General features: G+C 38.3%; 2 protein-coding genes across 3 annotated transcripts; both read right to left on the bottom strand.

The window, feature by feature from the left end:
- Positions 1 to 1980: 1980 nt before the first annotated feature.
- On the bottom strand, positions 1981 to 12435 carry LOC133882669 (uncharacterized). Of its 2 annotated transcripts, XM_062321872.1 has the most exons (4): positions 11754 to 12435; positions 10770 to 10859; positions 2850 to 2917; positions 1981 to 2256 (listed from the first exon to the last, which is right to left on the bottom strand). In XM_062321872.1, exons 1-4 carry the CDS (start codon positions 12372 to 12374, stop codon positions 2118 to 2120), a joined length of 918 nt encoding a protein of 305 aa, XP_062177856.1. In that variant the 5' UTR covers positions 12375 to 12435; the 3' UTR covers positions 1981 to 2117. The 2 variants fall into 2 exon arrangements, with proteins under 2 accessions (XP_062177856.1, XP_062177857.1); XM_062321873.1 differs by lacking the exon at positions 2850 to 2917 and having other exon boundaries at positions 2092 to 2256.
- Positions 12436 to 17270: 4835 nt separating this feature from the next.
- LOC133882726 (uncharacterized) lies at positions 17271 to 20995 on the bottom strand. Its single transcript, XM_062321942.1, has 4 exons — positions 20350 to 20995; positions 19368 to 19457; positions 18140 to 18207; positions 17271 to 17546 (listed from the first exon to the last, which is right to left on the bottom strand). The coding sequence occupies exons 1-4, from the start codon at positions 20968 to 20970 to the stop codon at positions 17408 to 17410; spliced, it is 918 nt and encodes a 305-aa protein (XP_062177926.1). The 5' UTR covers positions 20971 to 20995; the 3' UTR covers positions 17271 to 17407.
- Between the last annotated feature and the right edge of the window lie 3027 nt (positions 20996 to 24022).

Below are 24022 nucleotides of genomic sequence, written 5' to 3' on the forward strand. Positions count from 1 at the left end.
ATGAAGAAATTCAATGTGTTTTTGTGTTTTAGCACTCCAATAAATCTTTATGGTATGTTCTAGGTGTTCATTGCAGTAAAAGATGTACGTGAAATATCATTATGCGTTTGTGTTGTGGAAATCTCTCAGTTAGGTATTATGGTTGTGACTACTCCCATAAAATTATGATTTTCTCATTGGAGTTTGATATTTTAGTCTCCATTGTTTTGTGAATCTTTCTTAAGTTTTTGGGTTTTACTTTTCATCTATCATAATTAAACTTCAAATAAATCTTTTTCTATGTTTCTTTTTGGTATGAGTTCTCACAGTAGATGAAAGTACATAACTTTCATCTACTTCTTGAACCAAAGCATAACTTTTCCAGCCAGAAGAATGTACGTATAAGATCACTCCACAGGACCAAATATCCGCCATGACCCTTCATAGCCCTTCCTCTTAGCCCTCCAGCACCACATATGTCGGGGGTGCTACACTGCCTGTGGAGAAGCCCACATCGCGGAGCTGCTCCAACAAAGCAGAGAGGCCAAAGTCCGAGATCAACTTTAAGGTTCTCATTCTTATATGCAGATAATGGATAATAACCCCAATAACCGCGCAGATGCGGATGCGGGTGTGGATATTGCAAATAACTGCAACTGCATTTTCACTCTGAGTTAGTACTTGCCGACCTTCCCTTCCCTAATGGACTTCTTGTGAATGGGCGTGGTCCAAATTGGTACGCAGAAGATGAAGTTGCATCCCCAAAATTTATCTTTGAAAACAAACAGCTTAAATCGAGGACATGGTTTGCTACTTTAAATCTGGTCTGTTCATTCTTTTAACTGTAGATATGCTATTATTTTTTTAACAGTATATAATCCTAATCCAGAAGACTATATAGGTAAATCATAATCTGACCCATTTAATTAAATGGGTGAAACTCTAACCTAGGCGCATGGGGGTGGCTGCGTGCCACCCCCGTGACGATCTATGGTGGTTCACGGGTCACCTCAAAGGTAGGGTGGCGCCAGCCACCTTGAGGGTGGGTCGCGCGGCTGCGCCTGGGGTGGTGGTGAGCCACCCCATGCTTCTTCTTTTTTCTTTTTTTTCTTTTTTTTTTTTTTTTTTAAAATCCCCACAAGGGATTAATCTAGCCCAAGTAGACAACATCCTTTAACAGATGGAGCTAAGTTGCAAAAAATTGTCAGTTTGAAGTAGGGATGTAAACGAAGCAAAGCTACCCATGAGGTCACTCGGGCTCGGCTCGTGCGCAACTCGATTATTAAATGAGTTTTTCGTGGACATGAAACTATACTCGATTATTAAACGATACATACTCGTAAAAAGGCTCGGCTTGCTTATTAGCGCGGCTCATATATATATATAATGCTATAACTATAAATTATAGTCATATAATGTCACATAATTCATAAATTCTAATTCATAGGTATACAATTTATAGTAATGTAAACTATAAAGATTATGAACTAATGGTAACTTGATCACTTCACCACAAAAGATCGGTATTTCTTTTTTCGAGCCGAGTTGAGATTAATTTTTATAACTTGTCATGAACTCAAGCTCGTGATAAATGAGCTCGAGCTCTTGATAAAACAACTTACACTTGTCGGTTCGTAGTATTTTATTAAAAATGGTTGTTAATTAATTGAACAGGGTAAATAATATTTAACCTTAATTTAAGTAAGTAAAAATGTGACGTCTCACATCGCCTGGGAATGAGGATGTGCTTATATGTGTAAATGCACCCTTTATGACACAACGCGTTTTAAAGTCGTGATGGTCATGAACCTATTAGAACTCCGCAGTTAAACGTGTTTCTGCGAGAGCAATCCCAGGATGGGTGACCTCCTGAAAAATCTGGTTTGGGGAGCCAAAAGCAAACAATATTGTGTCATTGGGGATGAGTCGTTACAAAAAATATATTAAAAATTTAAAAAATGTTATTTTATATCTATATATATTTAATTAATTATCGAACAGGTCCTAGGAGCCAAAACTTTCCAATCAAACATCTCAATTTACAACAGAAATACGATACTTTGTCGCTAGAAATTAAATTGAGCTCCAAATTATAAAATAATAGCAGTACAAATTAAGGATGACAAACGATAAAAGCTTCACTGTTTTTTGTGTCCATCTTCCCATAAAGTTGAAAGTATTTCTTTGAGACGCTTGTTGTAGACAAATGGTCGTTCCATCTGAACAAGGTGGCCTGCTTTCTCAATGTGTTGGAGCCGAGTTCTGTTTCCCAGTTGCCTGTTATCACAGTCGATATCTAATCAATATATAGTCATTTCAATAAAGTTAAACAGCTGTTTAATTAAGCCCATTTAATTGTATTAGCTTTCAATCAAACAGTCTAAGTTTTGTTAATTATGATCAATGATCACATGGTAGTCATGTTGTAACGATCCACCCCAATGACATAATATTGTTCGCTTTTGGCTCCCCAAATCAGACTTTTCAGGAGGTCACCCATCCTGGTACTGCTTTCGCAGAAGTAAGCTTAACTGCGGAGTTCTGATAGGTTCATCGCCATCACGGCTTTAAAACGCATTGTTATCATAAATGGTGCATTTATACATATAAGCACATCATCATTCTCAAGCGATGTGGGGCGTCACACATGCATTAAGGAAGAGTAAAGCAATGATAGAGATTCTTCGTAATTTTGTTGTTCGAATTGCTAGTAATTCGGATAGTAAATGTTAAATAATCCCTACGGGTTTCACCTGTCCGAACAAGTCTCAGGCAACCTGCCCACTTGTTAGGACAGCTAGTCCCAATAAGAATTCTCTCACATTTATTGTTTAAATTGTTAAAAATCCAAACATGTAAAATAAACATACCTCTTTATGTTGTTGGCAACTTCCATGGTGTAAATAATGTCATTCCCTCCCCACAGTAGATGTACCCTCTGCAGCAATACGCATCAATACGTAAACAATTGTCTCAAACCATTATTTTCTCACTCCTACTCTTTCTTTCTTTTTTTGGCTTTAATTTTTTTTTTTTGTTAAAAAAGAAGAAGAAGAAGATTTTTAATCAAGCGTGTGATGCTCACATGTATTTTACACATGTTTTAGGAATAGATATATATTAGTTAAATAGATAGGATTGAAAGAAGAGTACTACTATTCCCAAGTGGCCAAGTATTGTTTATCTTTTGTTGGGGAAATATCTGTCCCCTCCAATCCAGTCAGAGATGATATTAGACTTTTTGACCGGATGATATTAGACTTTACATGGAATATTATGCTTGACAGGGGTAAAACGGACATATAACATGTATGAGTATGAAATGGAGTATCAGGATCTATTATTCTCTCAAGAGAGCCATTTGATCTCTCTCTCTCTGACTCTCTCCTTCTCCCTCTTCTTTAGACACTGGACTGACTTGATCGTCAGAGGAGGCCCCGCCGGCCAACCCCCGGCGAGTCTTTCTTGTTTTGCAGGCCAGCACATAGAAGAAGGGACGCCTCTGATCACGCCACGTCACCCGGTAAAAAATCAGCATCAACAAATGGCGCCGTCTGTGGGAACGACGTGGTCGCTCCTACCAAAACAAAAATCCAGAACGGTGATTGGTGACCGGAAACACCCTTCGTCAAGAGAGGGAGAGCAGACGGAGTAGGTTTGGGGTTTATATCTGACAGATCTGGACGCGAATGTTATGGACCCAAACTTAAGAGCAACGGATTTGCACTTATTAATGATGTTTCTGAAGGAACTCATTCCAGTATAGCTTTCTGTTGGCAGTCGTATCTATGTGTGGACAAGATAAGTTCTCTGCTCTTCTTTCACGGTTTGAAGTAGTCGCAACTCTGTATCTTCGTTCTAGAAAATTTCAACTTCAAAATAATATTTTGATAATCTTGATGGAAGAAAATAATTTCTTGATAGTCGACCTCGGATCACAAAGGGTGAATGAGAATTCCCGTAATTTGCAGAAAACTTGCAAAATGCAATTGGTGTTTTCGCATGTGTGAAAGGGACAACTTCTAACATTTAGCATATTTGTAAAAAGCAAAAGGCTGAGGATGGGCCACGTCTCAGATCAAGACAAGGTCTTAAGGACCATAAGCCTTTGCTTTATTGATTATTGTGTAAAGTCATGCTTCTTTGACAATATCATTAATTGTGCTTGGAAACTAATGAGGGCAAAATCTCCATATTGTCCTTGCTTTTACTTGATTTCATAAATTCTCTCTTCAATATCACTGGGGACAGAAGTCCGAGAACAGGTTTTGAAGGATGTCTTTTGGCAACATCATTATTATGTCTATGTGTGATGGGAGCCAAAATTTCCATTTTATCCTTGGTCTCACCATTAATCTTTTTCCTGTTGCTTCCATGAGTGTGAGGCACGTGTAGTGGTAGTGAAAGCTAAGTAGTTTTAGTTATACGGGAGTGAAGGCACACGTGGAGAATCCGATACAAGCAGCTAGAGCTGCTGCAATTGCCGAAGAATTAAAAAAAGAGCCGATCTGCAGAGCTCTTGTCGAGGGGAAGAGAGCGCTCATGGACGGACCTCGGACGTTCGGCAGGAATTTGAATTAAGTATAACTTGGCTCTGTTTCCCCGAGAAGCTTGTCTTCGGCCTTTGAAGCCGAGTCATTACGCTTGGGTCCCCATCACGATCCTCGCTGCCCAGATTTCACGGCCAAGCTTTTCCGGGGTCATCCGTCTTTATGACGACATGGTGTTCTTCCGAGATCGGGCCCGAGGTCGTCTCCGAGGTCCGGGGTTACTTCCGAGATCGTGTCCGACCTGCAAAGGCTAGCGTGATAGAGCTCGAATAAGTTGCCGAAACAGCACTGTAAGATTTCGTGTCTTCGGGCACCGTTTTAGCTGGATGATTTTGAGAGCTGCTAGAGAAGAAATGCTGGAAAAGGGGTGGAAGCCAGACATGATCATGTATAGCTTGTTGATGAAGGAGCTTTTTCAAGGCAAGAAAATTCATTCCAATCTGAGGACTTTCCCCAAAAACAAGGAGCTGATCCGGGTGCCTCAGTCGTCCTTCCAGATATGTGCCTCTGAGATTCGCATTTCGGCAAGCTAGTACTATTATCGTGTGAAGAGAATATAGCATTGATCGTAGCAACCTGTCCGGCCTCGCGGTGGGCGCCTTTCGTGGAGGTGTCCTCGGACCCCTGTGAGTGGATTACCTGCAGAAGTTCCAACCAGGGCGCCCAAACTAAAATAAAAGTTTTGTGGAGTGTGGGCCACGCAGATGTGAGTCGGGTTTGAGACGCAGGACTGAATTTGATCTGAGACGCTCCGATGTCGGGATGTCAAGGACCCGGAAGCTTCCTCGATCTAGGATGATGATCTTTCTTGGAGTTGTAGGCGTTATGGACGCTGGTGACCCAGTGATTTCTATCAAGCTGCTTCTGATTTGGAGCCTTTGAGAAGGCACTTTACACTCTAAGTAATCATAAGATGGTCATATATTGCTGCCCAGAAAGGTTCTTGGGAAAATTTGTATGGGGGAAGCTAATTCGAAAGAAGAGGAACGGTCATCGTGTTTTTTTTTTAGAAGCTAATTTGTTGGCGATGAGGAATTCTTGAAAGAACTTGTCTGAGATTAGTTCCGTGGTCGTGTCCGAGGACAATTTCAGGGTCATTTTTAAGATGATGAAGGGTTGGTGAGAACCCGAACTCTCTATAGGTACGGGATCCTCAGGATGGCCTAAAAAAAAAAAAAAAAAAAAATTATTATTATTATTATTATTATTATTATGAGGTCGCATATCACCCTGGACACAGTCAGTAGCAGGATGGCGGTCTATCAAGGTTCAGGCTTAAAGATCCAAATGGAGGGAAGACTTCGCACGCTCTTCAAAGGCCGAAGGGGCTAAGATAAGTTCCCTTTTCTCTTTTATTCCATTTTATCAAATTCTGGATATTAAATATTAATAGCAGGAATTAAGAAGGAAAGGCAGGACAGTAGCCATGCTAGTGATCCCCGGACAGGTTAGACCACAAAATAGAAGGAGACCAAAGTTTGTGAGGACGCAATAGCATATGTGCGCAACTGGTTTCGGAGGATTCTGGGAGAGGTCGACTGGTTGTTCCGAGGTCCGGGACCCCTTCAGAGGCCGGGGAGGCCGAGATAAGTCCACTTTTCTCTTCTCATTTCATTTTATTAAATATTTAAAATTGAAATGGTCTCTCTGACGATTGAGAATGGCCAGTGAATAATTGTGCCCTTGTATCCAGTGCTTCAGAGCACGAATACAGAGAATTTTAATAATTTTGTAATTCCAATAATAACGGATAGGTGTGCTCCTATACAAGAAGCCTAGAACTTCCCTTCTGATGCTTGTTAGCTTTTGATATTTTTACAAAGCAAATATTTGAGCTCGTGAAAGAAAGTATTAGAAAATGTTCGGCTGAGTTTATTTGCAAAAAAAAATGGGAGTTATGGTGGCCCTGATCTTTTGGTAACAGAGGCTATTTTCCTGGAACCAAATATAGGGAGCAGGTTTTTGAGCTCTTACGGTAGTGATGGGAATTGATCTCATCTTGATAGTCTCCCATTGGATTTGTTGATCTTTTTCTGTAGCACTTGTGCAGGAGCTTTGTTTTTATTATGCAAACAAATAAAGCGAAAAGGAAAGCCCTCAAGGTCACGTTCTGAGAGCATTGTTCGAGGGCTGGGGAGGTGACCTCGTTAAAAAACTATGGAAGAGGAGTAAGAACCTCGGTAAAAAATCAGGAACCCGCCCTTAACAGGGGATTACCGGGGGAATCGAGGAGGTGACCTCGTTAAAAAACTATGGAAGAGGAGTAAGAACCTCGGTAAAAAATCAGGAACCCGCCCTTAACAGGGGATTACCGGGGGAATCGAGGAGTTGACCTCGTTAAAAAACTATGGAAGAGGAGTAAGAACCTCGGTAAAAAATCAGGAACCCGCCTTTAGTAGGGGATTACCGGGGGAATCGAGGAGGTGACCTCGTTAAAAAATAAAGGATTAATTTTTACAGGCTCTTGTTGCCACACAAGTTGTTCGGGTTTATGTTCCCATGACAAATCACTCCGGCTAGCTTTCCTCAGATCGGAGTGCTTTGGGGGGGTAAGAGCTTGGAAGATTGATTTGAAGATTGGTTGTCAAATATTTGATATGTAAAATCCCGTTAACATTTCTGATGACATTTTCGATAACTTTCGGATTAGATTAAAGGAAGAGGAGTAATAACCTCGTTAAAAAATCGGGAGAGGAGTAATAACCTCGTTAAAAAATCGGGAGAGGAGTAATAACCTCGTTAAAAAATCGGGAGAGAAGTAATAACCTCGTTAAAAAAATCCGATTTCGGACAATGGACCACCCCTCTTGGTAGAGGACAGGGGGGTGATGAGAAAAGTCCGATCTCAGACAATGGATCTCCCCTCCTGGTAGAGGACCAGGGAGGTGAGGAAAAAAGTCCAATTTTGGACAAAGGATCACCCCTCTTGGTAGAGGACAGGGGGTGATGAGGAAAGTTCGATCTCGGACAATGGATCTCCCCTCCTGATAGAGGACCAGGGAGGTGAGGAAAAAAGTCCAATTTTGGACAAAGGATCACCCCTCTTAGTAGAGGACAGGGGGGTGATGAGGAAAGTCCGATCTCGGACAATGGATCTCCCCTCCTGGTAGAGGACCAGGGAGGTGAGGAAAAAAGTCCAATTTTGGACAAAGGATCACCCCTCTTGGTAGAGGACAGGGGGTGATGAGGAAAGTTCGATCTCGGACAATGGATCTCCCCTCCTGATAGAGGACCAGGGAGGTGAGGAAAAAAGTCCAATTTTGGACAAAGGATCACCCCTCTTAGTAGAGGACAGGGGGGTGATGAGGAAAGTCCGATCTCGGACAATGGATCTCCCCTCCTGGTAGAGGACCAGGGAGGTGAGGAGAAAAGTCCAAATTTTGGACAAAGGACCACCCCTCTCGGTAGAGGACAGGGGGGTGATGAGGAAAGTCCGATCTCGGACAATGGACCACCCCTCTCGGTAGAGGACAGGGGGGTGATGAAAAAAGTCCGATCTCGGACAAAGGATCCCCCCTCCTGGTAGAGGACCAGGGAGGTGAGGAGAAAAGTCCAATTTTGGACAAAGGATCACCCCTCTTGGTAGAGGACAGGGGGGTGATGAGGAAAGTCCGATCTCGGACAATGGACCACCCCTCTCGGTAGAGGACAGGGGGGGTGATGAAAAAAGTCCGATCTCGGACAAAGGATCTCCCCTCCTGGTAGAGGACCAGGGAGGTGATGAGAAATGTCCAATATCTTGGACGGGGGGTGATGGCAGCCGGAGTTGACACTGGCTAATTTGCCGATATTAAAGACAGAAATAATTATGGCAGCTCGTCTGTCATCGGGAGCTATCCATGCTTGGGGTTATATCAAGGACGAGAAATTTCCAGTCTAACTACCCGGAAGTCGAATAGGGAAATTGGGGTGATTACCTCTTCTTTGAAGAAATGGAAAGGGCAACTGCGCCTCTAGCAATCCCCGAACTTCAGGCGTGCCGGTTAACGGGCTTCCATCTACCAAAAGAAATTAATAGTCCGACGAAAGGTTTCCGACTTTTGGGAACGGTGGATACGTTAAAATGCCATCGGAATTATTGTCCAGGGAAGCATAATGCTAATGCCTGGCATGATGTTGTGCGGGCGTAATTTTACGATTTATGAGACATCCATTTCGGTGGTCATCCGAGGAAATTATTAGAGATTGATTTGGGATTCACGTCGTAAGTGCGTAACTTTTGTCAAAGAAGAAGATTTTATTAGATGTACTCAGAGGGCACACGTACATGAAGACGAAGAGAACAGACAACCCTGAAAGAATATTATGCGGGGTAGTCATTTGATTACAAGTAATCCTAATACAGCGAAGAGGAATTGCCCGAGAATCTTGAAGGGATCATCCGCACAAATTCCAGGCACGGCTTGAACAGTTGGGCTCCCACGAGCTGTTTGGGAAAAATTTGGGTGCTGCACAGTTCCTGTAGGCTGGACAGGAACAGGTTGGCGTAAAGCCGGGGTCGCACACCCTTGTCTGTCTAAAGCCGGAGATCACACATTCCGTAAAACCGTCGTGGAGAGTGAATACTCCAGGGCCATCCATGACGAATTGGTGGATATGCTCAGTCATGAGAACTGCACCAGGAATAAAAGAAAGGAAGATCTACTCAAATGGGCACTCTCAAGGCCAATGACATTCCAGCGAAGGAAAGTGCGAATATATAGAAAAACAATAGTGATCATTGCATGCACGATTTACGGGGTGTTAGGTGCGCCTAACTGATGGTGAATTTATGACGGAAATAAATTCTCAATTGCTTGCCGTAAATGGCTTGGAGCCGCGTAGTGCGGCAGTAGAGGAAACGCTTGAGTTTTCCCGGGGTCCGAGGAAAGCACTACGTGGATTGGATGAAGAATGGCCGGTGGGATTGGTCGGATTATAGAGGCTCCATTGGGTAAATTCTCTCTACCTTTATAATAAAGATAGGAGAATTGGGGGGTAATTGTTAGGGAAATATCTGTCCCCTCCAATCCAGTCAGAGATGATATTAGACTTTTTGACCGGATGATATTAGACTTTACATGGAATATTATGCTTGACAGGGGTAAAACGGACATATAACATGTATGAGTATGAAATGGAGTATCAGGATCTATTATTCTCTCAAGAGAGCCATTTGATCTCTCTCTCTCTCTGACTCTCTCCTTCTCCCTCTTCTTTAGACACTGGACTGACTTGATCGTCGGAGGAGGCCCCGCCGGCCAACCCCCGGCGAGTCTTTCTTGTTTTGCAGGCCAGCACATAGAAGAAGGGACGCCTCTGATCACGCCACGTCACCCGGTAAAAAATCAGCATCAACATCTTTCTAACTTAATAGAGGTTTAAATCGTTGGTTATGATGTTCTTGTCATGCAAACTATGATTAATTTGAGCGACAAAAAGATAAGATAGAAGAAGAAAATGGATATATATATATATGAGAGAGAGAGAGAGAGAGAGAGGGGGGGGGGGGATTGACGATGGAAGCCGACAAATTGTTCTCAATTTTGAATTTTCAAAAAAAAAAAAAACTAATCTGGCTTATTATAAGAAATTTTTTAGTGACAGTTATTCAAAAAAATCATAGAAGTGATATGGCCAAGAGAAACGGTTCGTTTGGACGGTCGAAGTGAAAATCATCAAGAGGTAAGAAAGTGAGAATCTTATTGATTGGCGCATCTCATCTATATATATATATATATATATATATATATATATTATTTTATTTTTTTTGACATGTCCACACAAGAGGAGAGAGGGGAGATTCAAACTAATTACCTTAGCTTTATGAGGCGTGGTCCTCAGCCGATTGAGCTACCCCTTGAAAACATCTCATCTATAATTTATGATATCATTGACTCTCTTCCGGTCTATATTTCTTGGACTGCTAGAAAAATTAATAGAAATGCAAAATTCTATATCCACTCAGTGGCACATTGCGCAACAACCAAATTTTTTTTTTAGCCGCATTCCCACTCCTCCCCTACCTTCGGTCCCTATTGTAAGTGGGAAAGACACACCTCCTATTAGATTATTAAGTCGTTAGTTTTTTTTTTTTTTTTTTTTTTGCTCTAAGCTTGTTAGCTGCTTAATTGTTTTTTGTTTAGTGTACTAAAAATAAAATTAATTAATTAAAATTAAAATTAAAAAAAATAAAATAAAATAAAAAATGAGGAAGTGAGAATCCCGTTAAAGAGATATAAAAAGAGCAATATTTCAAACCTGTGGGTAATGAGTTAGGGTAATGTCCTTGCCATCAATTACCAAAGCCTTGAGTAGTTCTACTTTCTCCTTCCTGTTGTCGAACATTACCTGCAAGGAGGCCAGGGTCATAGACGAGTTACGTAGATATCACAAACAAATAGAATTTAGCATGTGAACAAAGCAACGTTGTAAGCCACACTTTCTAATTTGGTTTTATTTTTTCTTACTTTGTTGACGTGACATTCATGCTAATCAATCTTTAAATTCCTTTTAAATGAGAGTTGATTCAATGGATAATTGGTAACATTGGCGCATCAATAAAGTGGGATAAAATGTGATTTTTAACATTTTTCATGTGAATAACGCGTTGTTCTTTTAGTTTTTAGTATGCTGTTACATTCTTTTTTTCTTTTTCTATCTACAAGCTTTGATTATTAAATAGTATCATTTTGCTAGTACAAAAAAAAAAAAAAAATAGGATCATTTTGCTTAATTTGTAAATAAAACAGGATAAAGATTCTTTATTATTAGACTACTCGAATTTTTGTTGGTTAGCCTAAGAGAAGGGGTTTGATAGGGATAAGCTAGATTTGGGTGAGATGGATTTAGTAGTTCAATCATGTGTGTTTCTATCAGGGTTATGAAGCCCATCTATCTCTGATAGTTTATGATGCGAGACTCACATGTCCAAAACAAGTAAGTCCCACAACTCTCACTCTTAAGATGCCTTAATTTGTATAAAGAGTTGTACGTAACAAGATCCCACTCCAGTAAAACAAGCTATATATGCCCATATATATAAGACATGTCACCAATTATCTAGAAAGTTTAATTCATTAATTAATTAACATTCTAATACACTTACTCATGTATGAGTTCGAATTTAATTAAAGTGAGAAGTAAATAACATAAATAATTAAGGTCCGTAAGATAAATTTAATCTTTAATAAATATTCTATCAGGAATTAATGGGTAAGATAGTTAAGTGATGAAAGCATATACCTCGAAATAGTGTTTGTAAATGAAATTAGGGATGTTGGGCAGCTTGTAGGTGGCAATGTCAAAAAGCAATTCAACTCCCTTGACGGAGTCCGGAAGCAAATACTCTGGCCAGGATTTGAAACCGATCCTCTCAAGGGATGCAGCAGAGATAGACTCGGTCAAGGCCATGACAGAGCATGTCACCACCAAAGACTCAACCAAGTCCGGGAACATATCAGCCATCTTGAACCCAACCATCCCTCCATAGCTCAACCCTACCAAGGTGCACCTCTCCACCCCCAGCATCCTCAGACCCTTAGCCACACACTCCGCTTGAAACTTCAGCGACCGCTCAGATTTGTCGGTGAGTGAACCGCCAAAGAAGACCAAATCCGGAACAAAAACTCTGTACTTTCTCGCTAGAGCTAAGGCTTGGAACTGCCATGTCATAATACCATCCGCCCCAAACCCATGAAGAAAAACCACAGCAGGCTTCGGTTTGCTTGCTTTGTTACTGGCGTCGTTGCCGACCCAGAAGTTCATCACTGTTCCTGGTTCTATTTCCACCATTTGGGGTTTCACCCCAGCAAGCCTCATTAGTCCACGCAACAGTGGCCTGTATACTGCAAAAAAGTTTACCATCTCTCTCACTCTCTCTTCCAAGAGACACGTACAAACACAAAGGAATGAAGAAATTCGCGCAAATAAAGTTGTTATTAGAGCACTATCCATAGATTCTTAACCATTTTTTCTATACCTAATAAACAAAACTATTTTTTGCTTTCCTATAAAAAAATACCTTACAATAAATTCTCTTAATTTTTCCTATATCGATTAAATATTCTTTTTTACTCTTATTTTATTATTCTTTATCTTTCCTACTTTTATTTTTTTATTCATTTTTTTTTCCTCTCGTCTTCTCCGTCCCCTCTCTCTCAAAACTAACTTTCTCGGTTCTTCCTATTACCTTCCTTTACTCTCATCAAAAACCAAGAGATCAGAGATATACTGAGAGAGAGATTGAGGGAGAGAGTGAAATAGAGAGGGAAAGCCGGAGCTTGAGAGAGAGAATCGGAGATGTAGAGGGGTCGATCCACGAAGACTCGAAGACCCGATAAGCCGAAAGGGAGAGTAGAGGCGCCGAATCTCCGATGGATCTCTGTTGGGTCGTCGCCGGTGAAACAGGGACCGAATTTTCGGTGGATTGACGGAGGAGACGTGATTTCTGGTTGAGCAGAGCCAATTTTCTGACAATGATTGCCGGACTACATGGTGTGGTTCCACAAGACCATTACTATCTTTCTATACAACTTTTCACCACCTTATTTATGTGATAAGGTGGTCCTCCACCTTATTTTATTTTTAAAACTCAAAAAATAGTAGGGGACCACCTTGCCACATAGACATGATAGTGAAAAGTTGTATAAAAAATTGGTAATGAATCGTTACTATATATATGAGAATTTGAATTTGAAACTTTTAGATTTTCTTTATGATAGCCTATATTCATTGGCATCCTTGTCAGTGACATATTTTTGAATTTCCAGACCCTAGTTTGTATTCTTATTAAGTGATATTATATAATTATATCGAGAACTTGTAATCTTTTAGACAACTATGATTTATGCATGTCTTATGGGTTATGAAAATTAGTTACTTTTTTAGCTAATTTAGATTGTTGTTATTTATTTATTTATTTTTATCTGAATTAAGAAGAAGAAGAAGATAGCTATAGAACGGAAAGATTCTCACATTCTGTGGCATTTCACATTAGTGTTGGTTGTGATTTCAAGCTCCACAGGACCACAACCACAAGCATTAAAAAAAAAAAAAAAAACAAACAAACACACAGGCACACAAATGAATGGATCCAATATTAATGACACGAATTTATTAATGAAGCGACCCATTACATCGCCACGTGCATATTAGCAGGGACCATGCTCTCTTTGTATTTTATTTTATTATTTAAGTAAATAATGAATGGTGGAGAAGTTCACATCGTCCATCTATTGCCGATCTAATTTTGATCAGAAATTAATAAATGTTGTGAAAAAAGAAGGGGACAGAAAACGTAAGCTTAGGCTCTGACGAACGCTCAGATTTGTCGGTGAGTGAACAGCCAAAGAAATGTAAAAATTTGCCAGTGATCAGCAGAGTCTATACTTAACAAAAAGCCAAAAAAAAAAGTGTGTATTTTTTTCCCGGTACGTACGTAGGTACACTGGTACAGATGTTAGTAGGTACTGATGTTAATGTTTGAACTTTACCGTCTCGTCAATTGCATGACAGGGGGAGGAAATGCTATTAACACTCACACTCTCACTCTCATACTATTTAATGTTGTTAGAGCATTTCTCTTACAAGAAAGTGAAACAAACTTTGAGGGCAGATTTTATTCTTGAAAATCGACCAGCCAGAAAAAAGTTTTTGTGCGAGAGAAAAAGGTCAAGATGAAAATTCAATGTATATGTGTAGACTTTATTGGTATATGTAATTAACTTTAAACACACTGCAACTTGTAAACTATGGACAAAACCGATACTAAATCATATTATATAGGCCGGGCTATGGGCATTTATACTCCATTTATAGATAAAGGTGTAGCAGGATTAGCATAGTCCCACATGAATAGGAGCAAGACAACCTGTCAATGCCATTCCAATACCTTCACTAAAATTGTCTTTTATAGACTTTATTCCACTACCAAACACATATAATGATGGATTCAGGGCATTTATAAATAAATTAAAGGTGTCGGCAGGAAGATTAGCATGGTTCTCCACATGAATAAGTGCAAGGCAACATGTTGGTGTTGTACCAATACTATCACTAAAATTATGAATAATAATTGGTATTCGCGTGTCGGATTGTTGTCGAAGCATAAGTATAAGACAATATAGATCAAACCTTATGCAACAATTTAATTAAACGGGTTAAACCCCTCAATTCTAACCCTCTAATTTTGAAAAGAAAAAGAGTACTTCTTCTCTTCCAATTAAATGGTAAATGTATTTTCTTTTCTTTTTTTATTCCTTTATAGTCTTGTTTAATTTTTTTTTAGATGATATATAATTCATTATATTAGATTGTATAAACAAAGTATTGTGGGAGATGTGATTAATGTGTTTGCTATATAGTGTAATATAAATTTAATTATGTAGCTTGAAATGTGTAGATCGAGTAGATGAATAAGTCACAATGGTGTTACCATGTCCGTATTAGTGGATAATTTTGTATATACCAATTTTTAAATAAGCGCCTTCAATGGCGAAGCTAAGAATTCACGATTCAGTTCGGCCCTATCAAGCATAAATTATTGGCTTCACCACTGCTCCATCCTCTGTTATAGGCCATATCTAGATAAAATTTTACATCCTCAACTTGGAAGTCTTTTTCCTTCGTCACCCATAAACTCAGCCCTTTCGCCTTCATCACTACTCCATCCTCTGTTATAGGCCATATCTAGATAAAATTTTACATCCTCAACTTGGAAGTCTTTTTCCTTCGCCACCCATAAGCTCAGCCCCTTCGCCCCACTCTGTTGTCTAATTTTTTCTATGAAGAAATTCAATGTGTTTTTGTGTTTTAGCACTCCAATAAATCTTTATGGTATGTTCTAGGTGTTCATTGCAGTAAAAGATGTACGTGAAATATCATTATGCGTTTGTGTTGTGGAAATCTCTCAGTTAGGTATTATGGTTGTGACTACTCCCATAAAATTATGATTTTCTCATTGGAGTTTGATATTTTAGTCTCCATTGTTTTGTGAATCTTTCTTAAGTTTTTGGGTTTTACTTTTCATCTATCAGAATTAAACTTCAAATAAATCTTTTTCTATGTTTCTTTTTGGTATGGGTTCTCACAGTAGATGAAAGTACATAACTTTCATCTACTTCTTGAACCAAAGCATAACTTTTCCAGCCAGAAGAATGTACGTATAAGATCACTCCACAGGACCAAATATCCGCCATGACCCTTCATAGCCCTTCCTCTTAGCCCTCCAGCACCACATATGCCGGGGGTGCTACACTGCCTGTGGAGAAGCCCACATCGCGGAGCTGCTCCAACAAAGCAGAGAGGCCAAAGTCCGAGATCAACTTTAAGGTTCTCATTCTTATATGCAGATAGTGGATAATAACCCCAATAACCGCGCAGATGCGGATGCGGGTGTGGATATTGCAAATAACTGCAACTGCATTTTCACTCTGAGTTAGTACTTGCCGACCTTCCCTTCCCTAATGGACTTCTTGTGAATGGGCGTGGTCCAAATTGGTACGCAGAAGATGAAGTTGCATCCCCAAAATTTATCTTTGAAAACAAACAGCTTAAATCGAGGACATGGTTTGCTACTTTAAATCTGGTCTGTTCATTCTTTTAACTGTAGATATGCTATTATTTTTTTAACAGTATATAATCCTAATCTAGAAGACTATATAGGTAAATCATAATCTGACCCATTTAATTAAATGGGTGAAACTCTAACCTAGGCGCATGGGGGTGGCTGCGTGCCACCCCCGTGACGATCTATGGTGGTTCGCGGGTCACCTCAAAGGTAGGGTGGCGCCAGCCACCTTGAGGGTGGGTCGCGCGGCTGCGCCTGGGGTGGTGGTGAGCCACCCCATGCTTCTTCTTTTTTCTTTTTTTTCTTTTTTTTTTTAAAAAAAATCCCCACAAGGGATTAATCTAGCCCAAGTAGACAACATCCTTTAACAGATGGAGCTAAGTTGCAAAAAATTGTCAGTTTGAAGTAGGGATGTAAACGAAGCAAAGATACCCATGAGCTCACTCGGGCTCGGCTCGTGCGCAACTCAATTATTAAATGAGTTTTTCGTGGACATGAAACTATACTCGATTATTAAACGATACATACTCGTAAAAAGGCTCGGCTTGCTTATTAGCGCGGCTCATATATATATATATAATGCTATAACTATAAATTATAGTCATATAATGTCACATAATTCATAAATTCTAATTCATAGGTATACAATTTATAGTAATGTAAACTATAAAGATTATGAACTAATGGTAACTTGATCACTTCACCACAAAAGGTCGGTATTTCTTTTTTCGAGCCGAGTTGAGATTAATTTTTATAACTTGTCATGAACTCAAGCTCGTGATAAATGAGCTCGAGCTCTTGATAAAACAACTTACACTTGTCGGTTCGTAGTATTTTATTAAAAATGGTTGTTAATTAATTGAACAGGGTAAATAATATTTAACCTTAATTTAAGTAAGTAAAAATGTGACGTCTCACATCGCCTGGGAATGAGGATGTGCTTATATGTATAAATGCATCATTTATAACACAACGCGTTTTAAAGTCGTGATGGTCATGAACCTATTAGAACTCCGCAGTTAAACGTGTTTCTGCGAGAGCAATCTCAAGATGGGTGACCTCCTGGGAAATCTGGTTTAGGGAGCCAAAAGCGGACAATATTGTGTCATTGGGGTGAGTCGTTACAAAAAATATATTAAAAATTTTAAAAATGTTATTTTATATCTATATATATTTAATTAATTATCGAACAGGTCCTAGGAGCCAAAACTTTCCAATCAAACATCTCAATTTACAACAGAAATACGATACTTTGTCGCTAGAAATTAAATTGAGCTCCAAATTATAAAATAATAGCAGTACAAATTAAGGATGACAAACGATAAAAGCTTCACTGTTTTTTGTGTCCATCTTCCCATAAAGTTGAAAGTATTTCTTTGAGACGCTTGTTGTAGACAAATGGTCGTTCCATCTGAACAAGGTGGCCTGCTTTCTCAATGTGTTGGAGCCGAGTTCTGTTTCCCAGTTGCCTGTTATCACAGTCGATATCTAATCAATATATAGTCATTTCAATAAAGTTAAACAGCTGGTTAATTAAGCCCATTTAATTGTATTAGCTTTCAATCAAACAGTCTAAGTTTTGTTAATTATGATCAATGATCACATGGTAGTCATGCTGTAACGATCCACCCCAATGACATAATATTGTTCGCTTTTGGCTCCCTAAATCAAACTTTTCAGGAGGTTATCCATCTTGGTACTGTTTTCGCAGAAGCAAGCTTAACTGCGGAGTTCTGATAGGTTCATCGCCATCACGGCTTTAAAACGCGTTGTTATCATAAATGGTGCATTTATACATATAAGCACATCATCATTCTCAAGCGATATGGGGCGTCACACATGCTTTAAGGAAGAGTAAAGCAATGATAGAGATTCTTCGTAATTTTGTTGTTCGAATTACTAGTAATTCGGATAGTAAATGTTAAATAATCCCTACGGGTTTCACCTGTCCGAACAAGTCTCGGGCAACCTGCCCACTTGTTAGGACAGCTAGTCCCAATAAGAATTCTCTCACATTTATTGATTAAATTGTTAAAAATCCAAACATGTAAAATAAACATACCTCTTTATGTTGTTGGCAACTTCCATGGTGTAAATAATGTCATTCCCTCCCCACAGTAGATGTACCCTCTGCAGCAATACGCATCAATACGTAAACAATTGTCTCAAACCATTATTTTCTCACTCCTACTCTTTCTTTCTTTTTTTGGCTTTAATTTATTTATTTTTTGTTAAAAAAGAAGAAGAAGAAGATTTTTAATCAAGCGTGTGATGCTCACATGTATTTTACACATGTTTTAGGAATAGATATATATTAGTTAAATAGATAGGATTGAAAGAAGAGTACTACTATTCCCAAGTGGCCAAGTATTGTTTATCTTTCTAACTTAATAGAGGTTTAAATCGTTGGTTATGATGTTCTTGTCATGCGAACTATGATTAATTTGAGCGACAAAAAGATAAGATAGAAGAAGAAAATGGATATATATATATATAGAGAGAGAGAGAGAGAGAGAGAGAGAGAGGGGGGGGATTGACAATGGAAGCCGACAAATTGTTCTCAATTTTGAATTTTCAAAAAAAAAAAAAAACTAATCTGGCTTATTATAAGAAATTTTTTAGTGACAGTAATTCAAAAAAATCATAGAAGTGATATGGCAAAGAGAAACGCTTCGTTTGGACGGTCGAAGTGAAAATCATCAAGAGGTAAGAAAGTGAGAATCTTATTGATTGGCGCATCTCATATATATATATATATATATATATATATATATTTTTTGACATGTCCACACAAGATAGGAGAGAGGGGAGATTCAAACTAATTACCTTAGCTTTATGAGGCGTGGTCCTCAGCCGATTGAGCTACCCCTTGGGAACATCTCATCTATAATTTATGATATCATTGACTCTCTTCCGGTCTATATTTTTTGGACTGCTAGAAAAATTAATAGAAATGCAAAATTCTATATCTACTCAGTGGCACATTGTGCAACAACCAAATTTTTTTTTAGCCGCATTCCCACTCCTCCCCTACCTTCGGTCCCTATTGTAAGTGGGAAAGACACACCTCCTATTAGAATATTAAGTCGTTAGGTTTTTTTTTTTTTTTTTTTTTTTTTTTTTTTTTTTTTTTTTTTTAAAGCTTGTTAGCTGCTTAATTGTTTTTTGTTTAGTGTACTAAAAATAAAATAAATTAATTAAAATTAAAATTAAAAATAAAATAAAATAAAATAAAAAATGAGGAAGTGAGAATCCCGTTAAAGAGATATAAAAAGAGCAATATTTCAAACCTGTGGGTAATGAGTTAGGGTAATGTCCTTGCCATCAATGACCAAAGCCTTGAGTAGTTCTACTTTCTCCTTCCTGTTGTCGAACATTACCTGCAAGGAGGCCAGGGTCATAGACGAGTTACGTAGATATCACAAACAAATAGAATTTAGCATGTGAACAAAGCAACGTTGTAAGCCACACTTTCTAATTTGGTTTTATTTTTTCTTACTTTGTTGACGTGACATTCATGCTAATCAATCTTTAAATTCTTTTTAAATGAGAGTTGATTCAATGGATAATTGGTAACATTGGGCGCATCAATAAAGTGAGATAAAATGTAATTTTTAACATTTCTCATGTGAATAATGCGTTGTTCTTTTAGTTTTTAGTATGCTGTTACATTCTTTTTTTCTTTTTCTATCTACAAGCTTTGATTATTAAATAGTATCATTTTGCTAGTACAAAAAAATATAGGATCATTTTGCTTAATTTGTAAATAAAACAGGATAAAGATTCTTTATTATTAGACTATTCGAATTTTTGTTGGTTAGCCCAAGAGAAGGGGTTTGATAGGGATAAACTAGATTTGGGTGAGATGGATTTAGTAGTTCAATCATGTGTGTTTCTATCAGGGTTATGAAGCCCATCTATCTCTGATAGTTTATGATGCGAGACTCACACGTCCAAAAGGACCAAAACAAGTAAGTCCCACAACTCTCACTCTTAAGATGCCTTAATTTGTAAAAAGAGTTATACATAACAAAATCCCACTCCAATGAAACAAGCTATATATGCCCATATATAAGACAAGTCACCAATTATCTAAAAAGTTTAATTCATTAATTAATTAATATTCTAATACTCTTACTCATGTATGAGTTCGAATTTATTTAAAATGAGAAGTGAATAACAAAAATAATTAAGGTTCGTAAGATAAATTTAATCTTTAATTAATATTCTATTGGGTAATGGGTAAGACAGTTAAGTGATGAAAGCTTATACCTCGAAATAGTGTTTGTAAATGAAATTAGGGATGTTGGGCAGCTTGTAGGTGGCAATGTCAAAAAGCAATTCAACTCCCTTGACGGAGTCCGGAAGCAAATACTCTGGCCAGGATTTGATACCGATCCTCTCAAGGGATGCAGCAGAGATAGACTCGGTCAAGGCCATGACAGAGCATGTCACCACCAAAGACTCAACCAAGTCCGGGAACATATCAGCCATCTTGAACCCAACCATCCCTCCATAGCTCAACCCTACCAAGGTGCACCTCTCCACCCCCAGCTTCCTCAGACCCTTAGCCACACACTCCGCTTGAAACTTCAGCGACCGCTCAGATTTGTCGGTGAGTGAACCGCCAAAGAAGACCAAATCCGGAACAAAAACTCTGTACTTTCTCGCTAGAGCTAAGGCTTGGAACTGCCATGTCATAATACCATCCGCCCCAAACCCATGAAGAAAAACCACAGCAGGCTTCGGTTTGCTTGCTTTGTTACTGGCGTCGTTGCCGACCCAGAAGTTCATCACTGTTCCTGGTTCTATTTCCACCATTTGGGGTTTCACCCCAGCAAGCCTCATTAGTCCACGCAACAGTGGCCTGTATACTGCAAAAAAGTTTACCATCTCTCTCACTCTCTCTCTTCCAAGACACACGTACAAACACAAAGGAATGAAGAAATTCGCGCAAATAAAGTTGTTATTAGAGCACTATCCATAGATTCTTAACCATTTTTTTTATATCTAATAAACAAAACTATTTTTTGCTTTCCTATAAAAAATACCCTACAATAAATTCTCTTAATTTTTCCTATATCGATTAAATACTCTGTTTTACTCTTATTTTATTATTCTTTATCTTTCCTACTTTTATTTTTTTATTCATTTTTTTTTCCTCTCGTCTTCTCCGTCCCCTCTCTCTCAAAACTAACTTTCTCGGTTCTTCCTATTACCTTCCTTTACTCTCATCAAAAACCAAGAGATCAGAGATATACTGAGAGAGAGATTGAGGGAGAGAGTGAAATAGAGAGGGAAAGCCGGAGCTTGAGAGAGAGAATCGGAGATGTAGAGGGGTCGATCCACGAAGACTCGAAGACCCGATAAGCCGAAAGGGAGAGTAGAGGCGTCGAATCTCCGATGGATCTCTGTTGGGTCGTCGCCGGTGAAACAGGGACCGAATTTTCGGTGGATTGACGGAGGAGACGTGATTTCTGGTTGAGCAGAGCCAATTTTCTGACAATGATTGCCGTATTACATTGTGTGGTTCCACAAGACCATTGCTATCTTTCTATACAACTTTTCACCACCTTATTTATGTGGTAAGGTGGTCCTCCACCTTATTTTATTTTTAAAACTCAAAAAATAGTAGGGAACCACCTTGCCACATAGACATGGTAGTGAAAAGTTGTATAAAAAATTGGTAATGAATTGTTACTATATATATGAGAATTTGAATTTGAAACTTTTAGATTTTCTTTATGATAGCCTATATTCATTGGCATCCTTGTCAGTGACATATTTTTGAATTTCCAGACCCTAGTTTGCATTCTTATTAAGTGATATTATATAATTATATCGAGAACTTGTAATCTTTTAGACAACTATGATTTATGCATGTCTTATGGGTTATGAAAATTAGTTACTTTTTTAGCTAATTTAGATTGTTGTTATTTATTTATTTATTTATTTATTTTTATCTGAATTAAGAAGAAGAAGAAGATAGCTATAGAACGGAAAGATTCTCACATTCTGTGGCATTTCACATTAGTGTTGGTTGTGATTTCAAGCTCCACAGGACCACAACCACAAGCATTAAAAAAAAAAAAAAAAACAAACAAACACACAGGCACACAAATGAATGGATCCAATATTAATGACACGAATTTATTAATGAAGCGACCCATTACATCGCCACGTGCATATTAGCAGGGACCATGCTCTCTTTGTATTTTATTTTATTATTTAAGTAAATAATGAATGGTGGAGAAGTTCACATCGTACATCTATTGCCGATCTAATTTTGATCAGAAATTAATAAATGTTGTGAAAAAAGAAGGGGACAGAAAAAGTAAGCTTAGGCTCTGACGGGGAAGATATATATCGGCCGGCATTGACGTGGCCAGAATCAGGCCATTTGTGCCGGATTTCGGTTGGACTGGCCGGAGATCCAGCTAGAACGGACAAATCCGACCAGGATCCCGGCCAGAACGCCAGAGATTCGGCCAGTATCCCGGCCTGATAGCCAGAGATCTGGCCGGAATCTGGCGATTGTCAACTGCTTGAACGTAAAGATCGACGACGTTGTTTAAAAGATAGTCAGCTACGTCTACCATCTACGGAAAATGATTTACGCTTATAAAAAGTGTAAATCATTTTTCAAAATTTATTAAGCATTTGTTGTCAAACTGAAATCATTTTTCGGTTGACCATTATTTTCGCCCCTACCAAACACCGGAAAATACCGAAATTATTTTCTAGAAATCATTTTACGCCGAAACAAACGAAGCATAATTTGGCAGGCATAGAAATTTAAAATAGAATAATAAAGGCGGAAACAAGAAAGAGAAAAAAATAAAATAAGGAATTACAGGTGATTTAATGTCAGATATCTATATCCACCATTACGAATTACTCCTAAGGACTATATTGTGTTCATTGATTTATTTGTCTATAATAAAAAGGTTCTTATTTATAGGGTTTAGAGTAAATACAAAGTATATATGGTAATCAAATTCCTATGATTTGATTACAATTAATTCATAAATAGGGAATATTACAATATCAACTAAATATAAAATAAACAAAAAATATAATATATTTTTCATATATTCTAACGGCTGGGGACAGGCTTGCTAGTCTTTGTCACTTTGCTTCTGTTCCCTGCCTGTTTCTACTGCAAGTCTCAGTTAGAGGTAGTTGTGTTAGGTTTTGACGATTAAGATCTTTGAAGGTGAATGAAAGCTATGGCAGATTCTGTTGGAAAATTTATGGAATAACATGAGGGAGGGAAAATATGAAGATAAAATAAAAAATTGAGACTTCAAGAGGGAAAACGAATTCTATGATATACTTTTCTGTGATATTTTTTTTTGTTTTTGAAGTGTAGATGCAAGAAGAGCTTTGAGTCTGCCAAATAGGAAGAGAAGAAGAGTTTGACCGAAGATAGAAAGACAAACATTTTGTTAGAGATTTATGGTTTACTTTGATGTTTATTTAGTAGTATATATATGTAGTAGTTTGATGGAACTACAATGGGTTTTGGATGTTTGCTTAAGATAAGTGATATATGTTTACTTTGATGTTTATTATTCATCTATTTACTGATGTTTGTGAAGGATGCTTAAGTTCTGAAATTATTATTTGTATCATTATTTTTTGGAGCCGATTGATGTATATATATTGCCAGATTATTGGTTATTAACAAGTTTCTTCTTTTTTTTCTTTTTTTTTTTCGCTTTGCTCCGAGTTAATTTAGTTACCAACACCCATATTGTCAATGCCGAGAAAAAATGCTGCTATTTATTGTCAATGTCGCTGTCCTAATCCGACCCCTTTAAGCAGGGTACACTACCCAAAAAAAAAAAAAAAAAAAAAAACAATTTTTTGATCCGATTTTGTTAGAGCCGTTTTAGTTACATAGCCTCAAATTAGAGCTATTTTAACAAAAGCAGCTCTAATT

This window comes from Alnus glutinosa, chromosome 11 (assembly GCF_958979055.1).
Source record: "Alnus glutinosa chromosome 11, dhAlnGlut1.1, whole genome shotgun sequence".
In the NCBI taxonomy this organism is placed as follows: domain Eukaryota; kingdom Viridiplantae; phylum Streptophyta; class Magnoliopsida; order Fagales; family Betulaceae; genus Alnus; species Alnus glutinosa.

Excerpts from the sequence above, each read along its gene's own strand:
- LOC133882669 (XM_062321872.1), bottom strand. The coding sequence starts at position 12,374 with ATGGTAAACTTTTTTGCAGTATACAGGCCACTGTTGCGTGGACTAATG. Across the intron at positions 10,860-11,753 it reads TTTACAAACACTATTTCGAG|GTAATGTTCGACAACAGGAA; the intron begins GTATATGCTTTC and ends GCCTCCTTGCAG. Across the intron at positions 2,918-10,769 it reads CCCTAACTCATTACCCACAG|AGGGTACATCTACTGTGGGG; the intron begins GTTTGAAATATT and ends GTATTGCTGCAG.
- LOC133882726 (XM_062321942.1), bottom strand. The coding sequence starts at position 20,970 with ATGGTAAACTTTTTTGCAGTATACAGGCCACTGTTGCGTGGACTAATG. Across the intron at positions 19,458-20,349 it reads TTTACAAACACTATTTCGAG|GTAATGTTCGACAACAGGAA; the intron begins GTATAAGCTTTC and ends GCCTCCTTGCAG. Across the intron at positions 17,547-18,139 it reads GTTGCCAACAACATAAAGAG|GCAACTGGGAAACAGAACTC; the intron begins GTATGTTTATTT and ends CTGTGATAACAG.